This window comes from Lingula anatina, chromosome 4, assembly GCF_051362555.1.
Source record: "Lingula anatina isolate TDL-2025a chromosome 4, LinAna3.0, whole genome shotgun sequence".
In the NCBI taxonomy this organism is placed as follows: domain Eukaryota; kingdom Metazoa; phylum Brachiopoda; class Lingulata; order Lingulida; family Lingulidae; genus Lingula; species Lingula anatina.
Genome location: NC_141770.1, coordinates 7,779,756 through 7,800,360, shown reverse-complemented (window position 1 = coordinate 7,800,360; position 20,605 = coordinate 7,779,756). Strand labels below are relative to the sequence as shown.

The 20,605-nt window shown below is 35.4% G+C and overlaps 1 protein-coding gene and 1 long non-coding RNA gene across 4 annotated transcripts in view; both read left to right on the top strand.

Moving 5' to 3' along the window:
• LOC106167016 (uncharacterized) overlaps positions 1–20,605 on the top strand; it is a 191,552-nt gene that overhangs the window by 88,635 nt on the left and 82,312 nt on the right. The gene's annotated exons all lie outside the window — the stretch shown is intronic.
• Positions 7,328–16,337, top strand: LOC147762214 (uncharacterized). Its single transcript, XM_087011545.1, has 3 exons — positions 7,328–9,360; positions 10,074–10,215; positions 15,779–16,337. The coding sequence occupies exons 1-3, from the start codon at positions 7,335–7,337 to the stop codon at positions 15,849–15,851; spliced, it is 2,241 nt and encodes a 746-aa protein (XP_086867671.1). The 5' UTR covers positions 7,328–7,334; the 3' UTR covers positions 15,852–16,337.

The following is a 20,605-nucleotide window of genomic DNA, read 5'->3' as shown; positions in this document are numbered from 1 at the left end:
AATAGAAGGAAAGATGCTGGTTAAAAAGAATTGCCGAAAACAGTTAAATTTGGAAAATAAAATAATTTTCAATCACATAAATGGTCCCGTCATCTTTACCCAGAACCTGTATTTGTTCAACAGATTAATGACAAAAATATCAGTTATTTTTCATGATAAAACATATTTAACAGTGTAAAAACTACGTTCAGAGATAAGTAAAACACGAAAGTAGTTTCTTTTCCATCATATGAAGGGTATTTACATGAACGAAATCAGCTTTTCAAGAAGGGATATTTCTCAAATGGAAATTTTTCTCAAATGGAAATTTCTTAATTCTACATACTTCACTTGTGACACAAAATAATCGATCTTGATTCGTAAAATGACATCTCTTACTCAACAAGACAGCAAATTTCAAGAGACGATAATCCTTTCTTTCCCATCTGAACATTAAAGAAAAGACACACAATGAGCGTCAGTCGATATATTCTAGATTTCAGTCAATTTGAGAATCAGACTGAAGAATTCACTCACGCTGGTAAAAAGAGAAATTAAAAATTCGACACCGGACTTGTAGAATTTATCAACGATTTCGATAATGTGTCCTTTGGTGATTTAGGTGAAACTAAATATAACAGAATTCTGAATATTATAGAAAAATATTTAAATAATAGAAAAACCGACATAAAATTTGTGTACTTGTGCGTACTTAATTCCCATCTAAACTTGAAGTCATCCCTTGCTGTCTTGCTGAAGAATACCACAAATAGTATCATTTTACATGTCACGTGTGACAAACTTGACAATAAGATAGTATAGAACATATTTCAATACAATAAAGCAAGTTTTTAACTGATGACCATGCATTCTGATATATGATTACGTTTTAAATATGTAACATTTAATTCGTAAATCACCTCAAATTCGTGATGCTATATTGATATAAAACACGTAAAAGACACCTTTGGATAAAGCCTTTTCAAACCCGTTCAGAACAGCATTTCGGGTCATCAGTTCGCCCCTTATGTCTTGAAGGGTTCATCTTATAACATGTCACACAGAAATCAATACAACCACAGTTTAGCTCACACATTTTATTGAAATGAAATATTAAATCTTTATTTGCGAATCTTGCCAATATTCGAAATGGCAGTGTATTACTATACCCCCTTAATACCTGGATTATGTTCTTTACTTAGGAAATGGACGTTTTGTTACTATACCTATGACATATTCTATAATTCCACTACCAACCGCTCACTAAATATCAACGCATCAATAGCCAGACTCTCACAAGACATTTCACAGCATTTTCCCCTCCTTGGCCATTTCTCACGGTAAACTTCCACTGCCACTATTATTTCTACCGACGAAGTTCAAAATACTGAACATGAATTGCAACTGCATCTTCCTTTGTTTTATGAGACGTGATGAGATGAAGCGAAGGAGGAAATAAATAGTACGTGGGGAAAATGTTGGGAAATGTTCAAAACCACTTTTAAGCAAACGGGCGTCAAAATACTTTTCAAAAATAAATCACAATTAACTTATCACCAAATACCTAACATTGGTTTCTTAAAACGTTATATTGATATGGCTGAAATTACGATATTGGTATACTTAATATCTAGGCCGCCTTCGCTCCACTTCCTGATCACTCAGCACTGAGGCAGTGACGTCTCCTTCCAGGCTGTCCATCCCATTACATTCATGGTAGGGGAGGTGGCAGGCTGAAGTGACCGCCTTTCCTTTACAACTCTCACCAATATTTTATGGATGAAACTTCATTTGTACTTTACAACATCAAAAATACATTGGACGACTTTTAATTGTGTTCAGTATATTTCAAAAAATGCCAGACGAAAATTAACTTCAGATCCTTATCAACCCCAAATAAAATTGAAACGACATTATGTAGGTCACTGGCTTTCTTGACATGACTCAATAAGGTTCACTGATTTGAATATCTGAGCAGTTTTTGCTATGTTTGACCAAGTAGATCTTACGACAGAGACTGCGGTGTTTTGATTCTGATGCTGTCTCAACCATGATTGTGACGAACTCCACAAATATCACCCTATTGTGTTAGTGAAGACATAACGCGAGGTGAGGAAGGGGGATAAAAAGTTCATACAGAAATTAGCTAATAAGCCATTGGAAATGACATTATGATATTTTAGTTTAAATCAGATGTCGACGAACCATTCAATAGAGAAAGTTGGATCAAAGGAAATATGTTGAATTTAAACGGCACAAAACTGATGGGGGGGGGGGAGGGGTATGGTGATAGTATAAAAGGTTTGGGAGAGTTGGGGGAAATTGCGTTCGGGTGTGTACTGTTGTCCTTTAACTTTAACACACCAGGTTATACAAACTTTTACAACTTTTGTCTCTTTAAAAAACCTGTTCAGACTTATCTTTTCTACTTATATAACTGCCGTATGTTTCAACTATAGTAATTCACAAGGATGGACTTCGAATTCAAATATGACGTCTAATGAGAAAGAGAGCCATTACTAAAAGCGGCGCTCTAGAAAATTAACTGGCAAAGCGTCAACGCTACGAAAGGAACTAAAATGAAAATAATTTCCAGCAAATGTTATGCTGCTGTTATGCTAGAAAATCACCGTGACGTTATAATTTAGCGCTGATCTACTCTACCAAATTCTTCCTCTGAAATGTTGGCCCAATGAATAAAAAATGAATTGAAATTTTTGAATTGAATTGAAATTGAATTGAATTGAAATTTCAAAAAATTAAAAGAGAAAGAAATTATCAGCATTTTTCATTGAAATTGGCGTTTTTACACACAACGAACGCGACGCAACGTAATGGCGCTTGTAAAAAACGACTTAAAATCCCTACGCCGTGACAGTATGTGTCCTACTGTAAGTTACAGATGGAACATTAAGTGCCGACAGAATTTACATGAAATCAAAGTTTGCTATTTCAACTACACAAACTGTCGGCGATTATCACATCAAGTATGTTTGCCGACTTGCACACAATATTGTACATTTTCATATATGCACTGGGGCTTATTTGCCACATTATCCAGAATACATCAGAAAACATAAAACAGAAGTGTTAATGAGTGAGATTTAGTGCTTTTGCCAAGCTGTCCCCATTGGCATAGGCAATTTGCTAAAAAAAGTGTACAGATTGCAGTTTGAAGTACAGAATGATGATTTTTTTAAATTAACAAATGAATTTTTTTCGAAGTGAGATATTTGGTACTTCATAAAGAAATCTCAACAATATTTCAAAAATGTTCCAGTAACATAGAAAGTTGGGCTAAATGTGGACGTGAGTGTCACCTCTACCTAAGGTGTGCAAAAAGCTGAATCCCCGATGAAAGCCACATAACGGAACGGAGACGGAAATATCGGAGAGCAAAAATTGACTTGTTTTAATTATTGATTAAAACAGGCTGTTAGTATGACTAAGTTGTAAAACAGCTGATGGATTTCTTGAAACATTGAATGACTTGAATTGGAATATAATAAAGTTCTTAATTGCAGATTTGATTTTTCTGTATCATTTTGTGTAGTCAAAGTATTCTACTATAGCAAACTGCTAACAATACATTTCTAACCGAAGCGTTACTTTGCAAAGCATAAAAAATAGTTTTGTGTGTGTGTGTGTGTGTGTGTTTGTGTGTATGGGTGTGTGTCAGGGTGGGAGACGTAGGGCATGCGTGGGAATCTCCCTCTCTGGCAATTGTCAATGATGAAAGGTCTGTAATTGTCCGGGAGAATAGAGGAAGTTGAGTTACAACAGGGTTAATGCTAATGTATTTGACCTCATAGTCTATCTCAACATGATTGTGACGGTGTCCATGAATTTCATCATATTGTGCTAGTGAAGACAGCGATAAATGACAGAGGACGCTGATATGATCATTTTCATATAATTTCTCCGAAGTATCATAATAATTTTTTTAGATACTCAAAACTTTTTATACTGAATGCACATATTTCAAGAGTGTCCAAATGTCATGAATGTCATTTATATAAAAAAAGAGTACCATGTAACAGTGGTAACCGTACTTGAGGCCCTGCAGGCGATACATTTTTTTTATCTTGGAATTCACGTCGAGACGTTGTCTAGGATCGAGAAGCCGAAACAACTGAAGCTAATTATTTGTAAAATTTTACCTATTTATAATAACACGCTTTATATAAATGATCATGGGCCTATTTGATCAATACTTTTATCAAGCTTTATTATTAATATTTTCTATCGTACATGTAGCGACTCAAATCAGATCTAGACTCTTTAACCCTAGAATATGCATGTATATCCGATTACAAATTATTTTTGCAAGAAACTGTTAAGACGGACTCAAGCAAGCTGTAGCTATAACATCAACGGAACGCAGTGAGTCAATAGAGACGACACATTCCATTCGAAGGAAGGGGGACATGGGATAACCTTCGCCAAAAATGGTCCGATAAAGTTGACATTTGCCCTTGGCCTGTATTTTAATACTCACGCTAAAAGTGACTCTGTAAATTTCAGTATGATAAGTCACGGGGTTTTCCTTTTATTGCGTTAACAAATCTTACATTACAATGTATAACAGAAAAGTAAAAAAGCGGGATAATTTAAGGAAAAAAGACTCAATATATCTGCCATTTGAACGTGGACTGTATTTATCATAATATATAAGTTTGAGAATAACAAACAAACAAAAAAAAAAAAAAAATAGCCACACGGTTATCAATTTATTGCTATAACAGTGAAATATGCACGACGGCGACGGACGCAGGGATAGCTTTACTTGTACAGCTATATACACATATACACTGCATGCGACTTTTGGTAGGCCCCAGTTAAATAAAGATTTTTTAGCCTACTTAGTCCTTAGTACTATTATTTGCACCTAATAACATTTACTTCAGTTGGAGGATATCTTCTTTTTGTCTTATCCCTGATTAAAAATATTGTCTTACTTGAAAGCTTAAATCAAATATTGAAAGATCTCACAACATGAAATCTTGTTTTTTTTTCTTTTCTTTTAGTATAAAATTTGAAATTTTCTTTGGTGGGATGGTGTACGTTACATTTAGTTCAATTTTGCTGAGAGGTTATAACAGGAAACTTAATGAACTTTGTAGATTTACAGTGTATGATTGATATGTTTATATTTAGTACAGTGATGATTGATGGACAGGTGGGTCAGAAGACCACGTGACAACAGACTGTGCGTGCGGTGCGATTTAAACGGAGGAATATGTAGTCTGTGACTGCATACATACGACTGAGTGCCCAGATCAGTTTCGTTCAATACACTTTACAAATTTGAAGAACGTTTTCGCTAGTCCTCAAATTGACATTCTAATGTTTACTACTTAATAAAACTACATTTTGAATTGAAAGACACTGTGCAATGTATAACAGAGCATATTTGGAGTATTTTCTATAAATGACGACAAAATCTTTGTCAGTAGAGCACGTGACATGTTGTCTGTAGCAGTAGATTTGCTAACTTCTGCAGTTTTCAGATATATATGAATTGTATATAATTTGTAAACAGAAAATAAACGGCGTTCACATTTTTGGGTTACGTTTATACTGGGACACCCTGTATTTCAATTTGTATCAACCGAAAACAATTTTAACTTCGGGTTCTGCGAGATAAGAGAGTAAAAAATCTTCCTTTTAATGGAAAGGGAATTGACTAAAAAAAGAGTGTCCCTGCAAACACGTGTAGATTGTAACTGTGGCATTTCGTCTGACATAAACATACAAATGTGGATTTTTTGTTATATTTTAAAATTAAAATTGCAATTAATGAGAATTATTTTGTTTTCTACTAGAATATTTTTGTGTCCTACCTATATGTATCACTACATATTTAAGATACTGTATCCAAACACCCCGTTAACCCCGGCCTTAAAGAGACAAATTCCATTCCTGTGCAAAACAGCGCGATGATTTAAGTAGTTAAATATTATGTATGTATGTGTATTATAGAGCATGTATGGAAGATCATAGAACAAATCATTTATTATACCAAAAGTTATAGAATATTCACATTTCCCAAGACACCCTCAGAATTTTTATATGATTTATCTTATGTTCTAATTATTGAATTCCTATTTTATGTTATTGAACTATTTTAAAGAGCAGATTGATTTCATAATTTATTCAGTTAAATCTTCTTTATGTTGTTAGTGGATAATGTCATAATGTGTTTTAGTTACTTTTATCACTCTTCTATAGTGCATGTAAAATCTAACTTTTATTTGCAAGAATAAATATCATAATTATAACATTATGCTGGCCTGTGAGTGGCCAATCTTGTCTGTTGTCGGTGCCATGTTATATGTGAGCTTAGATACGTATTTTGTTTTATATGTCTTAAATAAATGTATTTTGAAGCCACAATCACTTTGTGTGAGATTATCAATAATTGCTAACTGTACATATTAATTAAGGGATTCGAGAAAAGGATGACAAATTGAAAAAATATTTGAACGCGCTAGGTGGCTGGATGCGATGTGGTCGCAGGTATCAGGACCAGAGCCAGCTGAGTGTTGACGTCAAATCTATATATATATATATTTATCTTTAATTTCTACCATAGGCCAGCTGAGAGATGACGTTAATTCTATATATATATATATAAATTATATTTATTTTTAATTTCTACCATAGGCCAGCTGAGTAATGACGTCAATTCTATGTAGAAATTGTTGCTGTTAAAAGAAAAGTCCACATACATGTACAGTAATTATAAACAAGAGTCATATTCATTATTATCTTGTGGCGTCAGCATGTAGGACATACTTTAAAGGGATAACAACTGTTCGCATGATATCTATATTTCATAATAAATACATTGTAAACAACTCATAGAAACGTAATAAATTTTATTTTACCACAAAAACGGCAGTTAACGCAATAATTCTGGAATTTGTGCTTTCCATCACACCAAGTGACCTCTATAGATGGCTACACTCTGTAATAATCTCTTATGCTTAAGAGAATATTAAAAAACTAAACTTTTAAGGAAAAAAACACGGACTAACTTTGAATGTCGGAATGTATTCATTTACCATTAGTAAGACTGGAAAAATTGTTGTTTACCCCAGCAAAATTCATTTTTTGGCCTAAATGAACAGTTCTTATCCTTTTAAGTTTTTACAAGAACTCGTGTCCTTATAGCCAGGGCAGATGCTCAAGGTAACATGATACAAAGATACGGGTTTTGGCTGTTCACGTCAAAATTGCGTTGAAAAGGGTGTTTATTCCCTAGTATAAGGTTCCGCTTTTTATTCCATTTTTTCTTGTAGCCTGAAATGCCGTTTTCCGCCATTTTGTGACCTGACCTGCCGTTTCTACAAATGCGAGCTTGCCTCAACCGCCTCGTGGTCGAGGTGGAGGCCATTGGACGTGTTCAGTACTGGGAACATTTTAATCATGTGATAATGTTTTATTCGGCACTGAGATATGTCTACCGAAGTTGTAGTCGACACAGTTTTGTTGGTAGAATAACTCAGTGTTTGGCACAACCCTCACAATGCCACCAATCGCTGCGATTTACATGTGCCGTCTCTCAACTCCGAAGGCGAAGCCCTCACATGATGTGGGGTTGGACGATGGGGAGAGTTACCACTGGGACTGAGCTGTCATACTCTACAAAAACAATCAAGGAAGATGAATTGAACTACCTCATCAGACAGAGCCAAGTTCATTTGGAAAGAGAGGCGAAGGAGTACCTTATGCAAGATGGAAGGAGCGAAGGGGAGATTATTAGTGATTACGAGAACGGAGATCGGGAAGCTGAAAAAGACCTTGACGGAGTGCTACCGTATATATATGCTGTTAGTCTTAAATGTTTGAGGGATTCTCCAAGATATCAAAACACTCATCTTCTACAAGATGACAGGTTATCATCAGCCCTGCTAACCATCCTCAACAAAGGTTTGATGGAGGGAAGTGTTCCACGTCAGTTAAACAGATTGTTGTTAGTTGGGGTTTTAATTCAGCCATCTCCAGAAATCCGTCAGTTTTATAAGGAACTGGAGAGACACATGTCACAGGTATGGTCCGAATGGTATGTTGAGTCTAGGAAAGAGGCCTGTCACGGCTGGTTACATCTGTCTTTACTACACAAGCAGAAGTACTTTGAAGAGCAGATAAGGATTTTCTTGAAGCAGTTGATGAGTGAGGCAGAGCTAGAGAGGAAAGAACTTGGAGGCAAAGAAATGCACTGGCTTGTTAGTGTTCTACAATCTGCAACACACTATTCTTGTGAACTTGGTGGAAAATGGGTGGATGCAAATGATGTAAGATATTTTTTACAGGAGCTGAATTTCAACAGTGAATTCACTGAGCCTAGAGAAGTGTACAGGTATGTCCAACTCTGTCATAATGTTGAATATTTGGTGCCCTCTGACATTTTATGGAAGGTGTTGGAGATTCTGCTTTGTGATGGAACTGAAGAATACAAGAGACTTGCATTTCTGTGCATTAAGTGGATGTTGGGCTTAGCCCGAAAGCAGAAGTTGAATAAAGGTTTCATGGATGTACAATATGTTACAGAACTTGCTGAGATATTTAAGAAGCACGCATCTTTGTTGCCATTGAGACAGCAAATTGGTATTACATGGCAATTTGGTATAATGTATTATTGTGATCATGAAATGCTGTTGAAAGTTGCTGAGAACTTTGTGGCTAATGCACAAGATATCGATGGGGATGGTGGTTATAGATTAGTTCAGGCTTACCTACTAATGGATTGCAATACAAATATTGCTTTTTTAAAAAAAGTGGTTGATTTAGTGCAAAACCAAGGGAGAAATATCCCCCCTTTCAAATTGCTTTCCATTACTTGTGATTTGATGGGCCATCATGGCTATTATGAAGTCTTCAGTGGAATACTTGATAGTTGTTTCCAGTCTGGTCTGATGAAGGAGGAATCATTAAATGTCATGAAGACAAAAGGGTATGCATGTTTAAGGATTGTGGAGTTGTGTGGAAGGTTAGAAATAGAGCAAATTGACAAGTATGTTAAGAAGATTCCACCAAGCCTTTACAAAGCAGATGGTATTCAATACTTTGCAGAAAAATTGAAAAATAAGTGTCAGCATTCCTCAAAGAAGGCTGTTTTAGAGGCTGTACAGATAATTCTTGGTGGTCTCCACATGGCAAGAGTCATCCCAATACTTCCTATATATCAACCTATTGTGGAGTTCTGTTTGAATGAATTGAATGAGCCTGTAGACATGAAGCTGGTGCCCAGGGTCTTTGATGAAAATGGATTCCTCAAAATGGAAAACATGTCTGCCTTGCCAGAAAGATGGAGAAGAATAGCAGTGTGGATTCTTCATGATGAAAATTTCTTTATCAACAAGCCAATGTTAACTGGTGAGTTAAAAATGTGGTTGTTGTATGTAGAGACGGCTTTAGTAAGCCCACCCTGCTGCCATGAGCAGCTTTGGGTTATGACTAACACAAGCTTGACTTCAGTGTATTGAGCCTATTTTTCCTATATACTTGCTGGTTACCCACTGAGGGCCAGCTTATATAGCCATAACAACAATGGGGTACTGAGAATAACAATAGGGTACAAAGGACAACAATGATGTATCAATAGAGAGTAATGTAGACAACTGACGCTTGTATAGTACACTTCTCATATAAATTCAACATACGTAAGTAGCAAGCTGTGCACCTGCCTTATTGATTTCAATCAGCATTTATCAGTAATACCTAAAGATGGTATTTGACTATGGCTATGTACCTTTTTTGGTTTTTGGTAATTTTTTTATGGGGGGGGGGAGGGGAATGAGTACTTTCTCTCTGTATGTATGTCAAATAATAAGTACTATACTCCACTGTCTCACTAAATCTCAACATGTTGTGGTATATATTTCCCAGGTAACAGTATTATTTCACGCTTTGAACAGAGGCCATCTTAATTTGAATGTGTTATATGTCTATGTGATAAAGTTTTGACATGAACAGGTTTTCTTTGTGTAAATATTAATATTTCAGTACATTTAGGCACACATTTCCTCTCAGTAAGACATTGAAATATGTTTTATGTTAACATTGATTTGGTTTTCTTTATTCACCAGGTGAAGCAAAGGCAAAGAAACACTTCCTATATCAAGCTGGATACAGAGAGGTTCTAGAGGTGCCTTTTTTTATGGTGAAAGAAAAATCTGCAAGTTTGTACAAGTTTTTGAAGGAGGAATTGGAAAAAATCCCTCACATAAGGTAAGGAAGTAACACTATAATTTTTCTGAACAGAGTAATTCTTTAAAAATATTGTGAAAGAGGTAGACGTAACACTTTGTGATATAATCTTATTGCTATTTGTACTTTTTCCTTGTTTGGGGGGGGGGGGGGGGGTGCTGGTTGCTGCCTGTTTTGCACAAAGTAAATTTTTTTGGCATAACTAAGATAAGAATACAGAAATTGATAACTGACAATAAAAGTCATCCTTGTTTTGATATCTGGGCCTTAAAACTATTTAACCAAAATTGTTCTATAAATTGAGTTTACTTCATCATCACTGGGTGCCATCCACTCATAGCAGATTGGCTGTCATGGATCGCCACATCTCTCAAATACTTGAACTATATTTTTTTTTGACCAGTTTATTCTTTTATGTTGTCCATGTATGTTGTTCTTGGTCTTCTTTTCAAACATTTCTTATTTACTAGTAGCTTTCTTTCCATTAGCAATTGTTGCAAATGATCCTTTCAATGTCAAACCTGCCAAATTTATGTAAAAATGGGAATTTTCTGCAAAAAAAAAAAAATTGTTTGTGCCTTTTTTCAGAAACTACACAGACCTAAGCTGTCATATTATAATGAAGAGTTACTCTTACTGTCTCCTTTCATTTTTATGTACAGACACAGATGTGTCTGTACATATTGCCATCACCTGCGTCTGTCGTCGCCGTCGCCGTCGCCGATCATGTCGCCGTTGCCGTGCACTTTCAGCGTTAACACCATAAGTGGAAGACAGTTTCACTTTTTGGCTTTATATTTACAGAGCTGACTAATATTCATAAAATGCAGGTCAAGTTCGAAAATCAGCATGATCGGGCCATTATTGTAGAATTTATCCTGTTTTTTCACTTTTTAGCATATATGCAACACTGTTAACACATTTCAAGGAAAACCGATAGGCCTGTTGTCATGAAACTCACAGGAGTTATCAATCTTACTAAAATGCAGATCAAGTTCGAAAATCGGCATGATCGGGCCACTATTTTAGTAGTTATGCTGTTTTTTCACTTTTCAGCATATGTGCAACACTGTTAACACATTTCAAGGAAAACCGATAGACCTGTTGTCATGAAACTCACAGGAGTAATCAATCTTACTAAAACGCAGGTCAAGTTCGAAAATCAGCATAATCGGGCCATTATTTTATAAGTTATGCTGTTTTTTCACATTTCCTCAGATTCAATTCTTAGGCATGTTAACAGTCTCATTATTTAACTAATAAGATTAGTAAAAGTGTTTGTTTGACATTTCCTGCATCTTTACAACATTGTTAGTTGATTATGTAAAAATGATGGTAAACTTGTTATCATGTATTGTATAATAGAGTTTCAAAAATGGAAATAAACTCATATCATTGCAGTTTGTCAGATTCATTCATTCACCATGTTCAGAAACTCAGAATGGAGGAAATTGGACATTAAACACTGTTCTATTGATATTTTTCCCATCTCATCAATTTTCTTAGTTGATCATATATAAATGGCAGTAAATTGTTAATTTTGTTATATGTTAAAAAATTGTTAAAAATGGAAAAAAAAACATTTCAGGACAGTGCTGTCTTGTCTACATTTTAGCATTTTCAAGGTGTGACTTTGAAGTTCCTTGGACCTGAAGACCTTTGCTAGGAACATTTTCTGAATATCCATGATACTAATATTTTATTATTAAAAATTGATGGTAATTATCCTGTTAAACATTATGTAATATTGCATCAAAATTTGAAGACACCCCTATTTTGGACACTGCTCCCATGATGACCATTTAAGGAAAACCATGTCACTTACTGTTCTCAAACTTACAGGAAGAAACATGGGACTTAAATAAAGCTTCAGTGGGCAATGCAGTCTATTTGGTAAATTTTTTTGGCAGTTAATCAGTTTTTTGTGAAAATTTAATTTTTCACATATTGGCATTTTCAAGGTGTGACTTAAGAATCTCCACCGGCTTGAAGACCCATGCTAGTCACATTTCTGAAAATCCATGATTCGGATCTTTTATTATTAAAAACTGATGGTCATTATGCTGTTAAGCATTATGTAATATTGCATTAAAATAGAAGAAAACACAATTTTGGGTGCTGCTCCCATGGACATGAAGCCAAATGGTAATCAAATTTTCTACATGTCCATGCTATTTATAGTCAATAATCAAAAATTGGTGATAATTATTCTGTAATTTATTATGTAATGTTACATCAAAATTGACAAAAATCTTTTTGCACTGCTACTGCAAACATTATGAAAAGAAAACTGTGTTACTTATTATTATTTTCAACTTACAAGTATGATTTGTAGGATTGGCATGCAGTTCAAATAAGGAAGCCAGCTCAAATGGGTTATCATTTATTATTGAATTTAAGCAGTTTCATGTGAAATTTTCATTTTTCTCATTCTGGCATTTTCAAAGTGTGAACTTAAACTCCCATGGGCCTGAAGCCTTACGCTTGTTACACATTTCACTTACATTGGTATTACCTGTTGAGCATAATTAAAATTTGATGTTGAATTTGCAGTTAAGCATAATGTACTTTTGCATCAGAATTGACAGTAGCCTGTTTTGTTATTTCTTGCTTTTTGTCTGTACATTTGACAGCTTTGCTGCCTTGTCTTAAGTTTGAGGTCAATCGGTGCATTTCCATGGGAGAAGCAGTCATTTGGTGCCAAAAACTGAAAACTCTCTTACACCTACTTATTTTGGAACTGTAAATGCTAGGGACATCTTGTTAATTGCATTTAATAGAGCTTGTCAAGCGCAACACTGGAAGTGGTGTCAGTTTTTACGTACAGACACATTGACCTATTCTCTTCGAACTGATGAATATTCTTATAGCCTTTGCTTATGCTGTCGTCGTCATCATTGTGCACTTTCATTATTATATAACAGTAAACTAATATGAAAACTGTTTTACCTTTTATCATTTAGCTCATAGAACTGATGAATATTCATAAAAACACAAGTGAAATGCGAAAATCAACCTGATCAGACCATTGTTCCTTTTTTTTTCAGCATATTTTATCCACCCTTATACAAATAAAATATATAAAACTGTTTTACCTTTTGTCAGAACTGATGAATATTCATAAAATACAGGTGAAGTTAGAAAATCAGTCTGTTTGGACTACTACTGATGGTTAATCTGCTATCTTGTAGTGTGTAATAAAGTGTCAAAAATGGAAATAAAGTCACATCAGTGCAATTTCAATCTCTCACTATGTTCAGAATCTCAAAATGGTGCAAATTGGAAATTTAAAATTGTTCTATTGATATTTTTCTCATCTCAGCAGTCTTTTATGTACAAACACAGATGTGTCTCTACATATAGCAGTTACCTGCGTCTGTCGTTGTCGTCATGCACTTTCACCGTTAACACGATTAGTGGAAAGCCATTTTACCTTTTCGCTTGAAACTTACAGAACTGATGAATATTCATAAAACGTGGGTCAAGCTAAAAAAATTAGCATGATTGGGCCATTTTGTCAAAAGTAAGGCTGTTTTTTCGCTTTTTTTTTTTTTTTTTGGATGTATCCAACACCAATAACATGATAAGTGGAAAACTGTTTTACCTTTTAGCAAGAAACTTACAGCATTCCTTTACTTTAGCAGTATTTTATTTATTTTTTTTTTTGGAATGTTTTTTTTTTCACCCTCTCACACCGATTTCGGGGTCCCCAGAGGATGTCATCCATAAAAATAAAAAAGTGTGGCCTTATGTTCTTTCACCACGAATCGCGTTCGAAGAAGCGACCAAACTTTTAAACCATCTTTACGTAAAACAGTGATATGCCGCAGGCTGAATATAAACAGAAGTACCAATAACTGAGAAATCAAATTTACTGAGTTAATCAGGTGACCTCATTTCTATGCTAACAACGTTATTTTCAAAAAAAAAGTTTATCAGGAAACATTTGCCCTGCAGTGTTAACATATGCTCGGCAGCATGGACCACTCTCTTGATAGCTGTCTGTGTGTCGTGAGCAATAGACAATGCCGGAGCAAGTAATATCGGGAGCAGGGGGCTTCCCCATAGGGAATCACTCTATTCGTTTGAGACAGATACTATGATTGGCTAGCTTACTTTGTCCGTGAATGTTATCATTTTTTATATCTTGCCTGATAAGTAAATGGAGGGGAAAAAAACTCTGTGGGTTATATATAATTTTATTAGTGAAGTATGTCAAATGATGACTGTAAATTCAAAATGGTGACACTAAAAAATCTTGCTGGTCCTTTGGACTGCCGAAGTTCAATTTTTTACTATCTTGACAAGTTTTGGCTGGTCATCAGCGATCAGACCTACAGTTTCATCATGACTGAATTACAGGAAAGAAACAGGACTTAAATACAGCTTTAGCTGGAAAACAAGTCTTATTGGTCGATTTTTCTGGCCATTGAATGAGATTACAATAGTAAACATACATTACATATATGTTGAGATTTCCCTGTAAACTCCCATATGTTTAGCTCTCTGCCAGGTACAGTTTGTAAAAGTCTAAAATTAACAGTGTCACATGATTAGGAATCAGTGATAATTATGCAGATAAATGCTGCTTAATATTGCATATAATTTTACAAAAGAAAAAAAATATTTTGTGTAATGCGAACATAAATGCTATAGGTGAATAACAGTGCCTTATTATCCTCATACTCACTGGGGTTATTCGTACCGTGTTAATACAACTAGATTAAAAGTGTGAATAGCAGCTTTATTTTTTTGTTATTTTTTATTTTGATTTTTTTTCAAACACTGGCATCTTCAAGATGTGACTTTTAACTCCCTCCGACCCGAAGCTTTGTACATTTTCTGTATTTCCACATAAGCTATAATATTGGTGTTAATACCTTTAAACATTATACAAAATTATTTTATGCACTATCATTTTTCTCATTTTTCACAATATGTGAAAAATGGTGATATTGCATAAATTGATTTTGTATAATGTTTAAAGGTAAATGTTTGAACTCTGATGATCCTGAAACTGTAATCTTATTGACCACGTTACCTATTGTGCATCATTAAATTTTAGTGTTGATTGACTGTGCTGTTATAAACATTATTTATTATTGTGTCTCTACATTTGACAGCTTTGCTGCCTTGTTTTTACTTCATATTTGCTGTGTGGCTATATTTACTAAGACTGGTGCCTGTACATTTGCCAGTTTTTCTGTCTCTTGTCTTAAGCCCCCTTTACAATGGACGATGTCCTTTCTGCATCCTGTAGTACGGCCCCATTTGAAATTTAAAAAAAAAAAACGTTCTGACAACTGGCTGATCATTGAGCATTCATTTTGCAATCATAGTCATACTTGCGCCTCCTTTCTACGACCACAGCAATGCTAGTTTCATGGTTGCACAAAGGAAGCAGAAAGGACGCTGTCCAGTGTAAAGGGTTTTAGGTACAATATTTTCAAAATTAACATTTTTCAGCTCTGTGTGGAGTTAGATAATTTTTATAATAAGGTCATAAGGTTTTTTGCTGTAGAATACTGCATGGCTGTAGTGTTTCATCGTGAAATATTGAAGTTTTTCATTTGCTTTTTTACAGGTTACCCAATAATAAGGAGACCTTTGGAGTGCTTCCTGACAGCATTGAAGAGGATTTAATAACTCTCCACTGACTTAAAAAAAAGAAAGGGGCCAATGAATGTTGAACAATAATCTGAAACCAAGTTCACAAGCTGTAAACTAGGCCTTTTTATTCTTGGTCTTGCTAGTAATATAAACAAGGCCATATCATAATAGTGCATATTCATGGTTGAGAATCTTCACATGTGACTTTATGTGTTCTGTTTTTTTATATTGTCTTTGAGCACTGACATAGTGATTGACATTTGGTGTGGAGACAGTGTTAAAGCTATTGGGGCACATTATGATTGTTTAAGGGGTGTGCAGGGGTGTCTTAATCACCCCCTTCTAGGTTGGTCCTGTAATCACAGTAATATGGAAATTGAAAATGAGGCAAATGCTTGCAGAAAGGAAATGTTTATGGTGAATTATGTTGAATGTTCTGATGTTAGATTTGTTATTTCACTAATTGAATTGTTAGAGGTGTAAAACATTGTACACCTTTTTATGTTGTCTGGAAATAAAATATGTGAAAAATATTATTAGAAATATTTCATTCCTTCACAGTAAATGATGACTGACCTATAATGTATATTCATCAGAATTATATAAAATTGCTCAATGTCAGTAAAACAACAGTGAAAAAGCCATTTTCAACCTAAAAGTATATTGAAAAGGTAAACTAAGGGCGTATTCCCAGAGCTTTTAGATCGATCTATCCCCGCGGGGAGTCTCACTAGATTACTGTCAGATAATCTGGCTTAAATGTCAGTTCCGCCTACTACAAGCTGTAAGGGGGTAATTAACTTTCTTGCCCGCTCGGCTGACAGCTATTTAGCATGAACCCCCAGGGAGTTAAGTCGATCTTGAGTAGATCGATCTAATCTCTGGGAATGGGGTCCAAGTAGTTGTGACATTTTGTCTCTTTTACTCACAGTACACTCAAGAAACATAAGAAACATCAGATCAAATATGATGGGGAAATCATTTTACAAATAGTAAACCTAAAGATGTACTAACAAAATGAAATGATCCAAATTGAACGCGTGAAATTGGTTATTGTCTAAACTCTGAAGATTTTATAAGCTAAAAACTTTACTTCAAATACTAGGATAATTTTTAAAAAATTGTATTTAAAATGTCCATAAAAACTAAATGAAACAAAATACACATAAAACTTTCTTGCTTTCTTACATAGTAAATAACCATCTATTCTAAAGCTAATTCACATGAGGTATTGCAATTTAAGCAGCAGCTACAGAGGAAATGTAAGAGGGCATTCCCAGAGATTTAGATCGATCTCACTAGATCGACCCAACTCCCTTGGGGTTCACGCTAAATTGCAGTCAGCCAACCGCACATGGTAGTTAATTACCCCCTTACAGCTTGTAGTTGGCGGGACGGACATTTAAGCCGGATTATCTGACAGTAATCAAGTGAGACTCCCCACCGGAATAGATCAATCTAAAATCTATGGGAATGCGCCCTAAGATCTTCAACGAAAAGTGGCAGTGCATTTCAAGTGATGGTTTAACTAAAACATTATTATTAGAAAACTATTTGAACTTATGTCTTCAAAGTTATAGAACTGATAAGTGTTCATTAAGTACAGGTGGAGTTAGAATATCCACTTGGTTGTACCATTATTTTCAAAAGTTGTTGGTTTCTGTATTTACTTCAGTATAAATGCAATACAGATACGGACATGAGCTTTTTCCATGGAACCGCGGAATTTCTGTGTTTTTAAATTCAATTCCTAAGGCGGCCCCCGGACCCCTGGCTGGTTAGGTGTAGGGTCCCATGATAAATGTTCAGAGGTTTTTTTTATTTTATTTTTTTATTATTATTAATTTTTTTTTTTTTGAAACCTAGGTTCATGTCTGCAGATAACACCCTTTGAGGAAAAACAATTTGACCTACTATTCTCTTCAAACTAAAGGAATGATGTATATTACTAAATTAAACATTCTTCATAAAGTTGGACAATTTTTGTGAAATTTTCATTTTTCACTAATTTAAGGTGTGATCTTCAACTTCCATCTTCCTGAAGACCTTTTGCTTGTCACATTTCCTGAATATCTATGTTACCTGCTGTGCATGATTAAAATTGGTGGTGATTAAGCATTATGTAATATTACATTAAAATTGACAAAAACCCTATTACTGCCACTGGGGAGGGGGGGGTGTCCGCGGATGTGAAGCTGACCATTTACCCCCAGTCCCCCCCCCCAACCCCCCTGTGGCGTGGGGTTAAGGGCCAGAAAAAATTGGTATTTTACAGGGTGAATGGCACCACTTGGTATGGTTAAGAACTATGATTCAGCTAGTCAAAATTCTAATTTCAAGAGGGGAATATTGGTTGTGATATATTTTTCAGAAACCGAAGGAGGGGGGTCAGGACCTCCTGACCCCCCCCCCCCCCCCCCCCACCTCTAAATCCACCACTGCAGAATACTAGTCTCATTGGATTATTTTTATTTTATTTCTTTTTTTCTTTTTTTTTTTTTGTAATGAATTTTTGGGGGTAAATTTTCATTTTTTATTGGCATTTTCAGTGTGGGATCTACAACTCCCATGCACCGAGGCGTGGTTATTGTTAAGTGAAAACTATACCCAATACCCCGTGCTGACTTCGTGAAATACCGACAGTAGCACAATTTTTGAACGCCTCTATGGAGCCTAATAGTATCATTTCACTCCCCTCTCTAGTTAAAGATTGATCAAATATTTTCTGTTCTCTCAACCGTTGTTATTTCTATAATCGATCTCCCAACACCCTGATTCCTGCGTAATAAAATGAAGATATAAGCAGCGCGTGGAATTGTTTAGAACATGTTCAAGGCATTTGATCTCCCACTGAGTAGCCTACGTGGGTGCGAACGATACAGAAGCTGCTTAACGATAATTACCCCCTAGCAGCTTCAGTAGGCGTGACAGACATCTAAGCCACTTAAGTTAACTGCAATTTAGCGAGAATCCACTCGGAGATAGATCGATCCACAGTTAGTACGATAGGGTCTGGGAATGGTCCCTGTCACACTAGTACTTATTGATAGTGAAAATCATTTTAGTTTCTCCTTTAACAGATGACGAGCAGTGGCGTGCCTACCCTCTAATATCAGGGGCCCTTACATATAGTATTTTTAAAAAATCACTTTTCAGTATTTTTGTACCAGATAAGACTACTAGCGCCCCGTGTGGCCAGACGGTACGTCATGCCCAGCTGTAGAGGACGACGGCTCACAGAAAAATTACTACAATCCCACTTCGTGTAGCTCTACCTAGTGTCCCTGTTACACTGCCTGCGACCACTTGAAAAACGATTTTGACCCACTCTCACAAATATTTAACAGAAGAAAACGGCGAAAAATGTCTTCAATATTTAAAGTTCGTTAACAGTGGTGTATGAAATTGATGTTGAATATCATATATTTCCAAACCCCAACTTTGAATGGAGTGGGGGGGGGTGGGGGGGGGGGGGGGGCACAAGTCACCATATATTGTATAATTATCAAAACCTGCGTTCGTGATTCCACCACTGGCCAGGGTAACGAAGACGTCTATTTTAAGTTTTTCCAGATGTTTTTTTACAAATGTGCGGCGAGTGTCAGAAAAAAAAGAGGATCAAAGGCCACTTAGAGAAAAATACCATTTACATAACAAATCAAATTTTACCATAAACAAATGCCAATCTCAATTAACACTCAGATGATAACTAAAGCTGTCGAAGAGAGTCATGGCCCTCAGAAGTATAAATTTGAGTGGGAGAAAACAAAGGAACTCTTTATTTGCGTAGTTTAAAATATGTATATTATCTATGGCTGGTGAAACACACTACATGTAGTGCGATCTATTTTATCACAGGTGAGGTGAAAATAACTTAGCTTAAGCTTTGTTCATTGGAGAAAAATGATGAACTTCTGAGAGCTGTTTAAAAAAGATATTAAAACCAAGTTATCAGCTCACTTTATCTACCCTGAATGAAATTGACAGTTATATAAACACACGTCAATCATTACACTGATAAGTTAGTATAGGTGTAATAGATACAGTGACTACGCCAAAAGACAACGCGACATCTCCAGAGGTACTGATGAATGGAAAAGACTTTTTTCTTTTTAAGTTTACACATGTTTATTCGCCGCCAGTTTTAACTCAACTGCTGGGATTATGTGATGGGCGGTCGCACTTGCCAATACTTCCATTCATTCATTTTATCTCGATAGGGTTAAGAATAAAACAGCTTCCATCATGACTGATCCAGCTCAAATTCTATTCAAATTTTTACCCAGTATCTCGAAGCTTTTAGTTTTTGAGGGTAGTAAGTGATTTTTATCTAGCTTTTATCCTTCAGCAGTAATTCTTTTTCACACTAATACGTAATTTCATTTTAGTACATTTAAAAAGTTTTATTCAATAATGGTGCTATTACAGGGCAAAAAATTCCAGATGTTATACATTTGTATTTTATTGGTTTAATAAATTATTATATATTATCTATCTAATTTGCAAAATCTTGTTATTTCAACTTTCTTTCGAACGGGTCATTGTAAGAGACGCCACATTCTACAAACATGATGCCTACCACATTCAAAAAGGACATCCTTTTTTCAAATGAAAGTCAAATAAATCACATTGTAGTCTAATATCACGTTCTAACGTTAAATAAATACTCTCTCTCTCTCTCTCTCGAGCGCGCGTACGTGCCCCCATGCAAAAGCAACAAAGTATTAAGTTGTAACCCTGTAGTTATTAATTTTTAAAGATATAACAAGCAAAATATAGCCGGAAATGGAATTTGATCGCA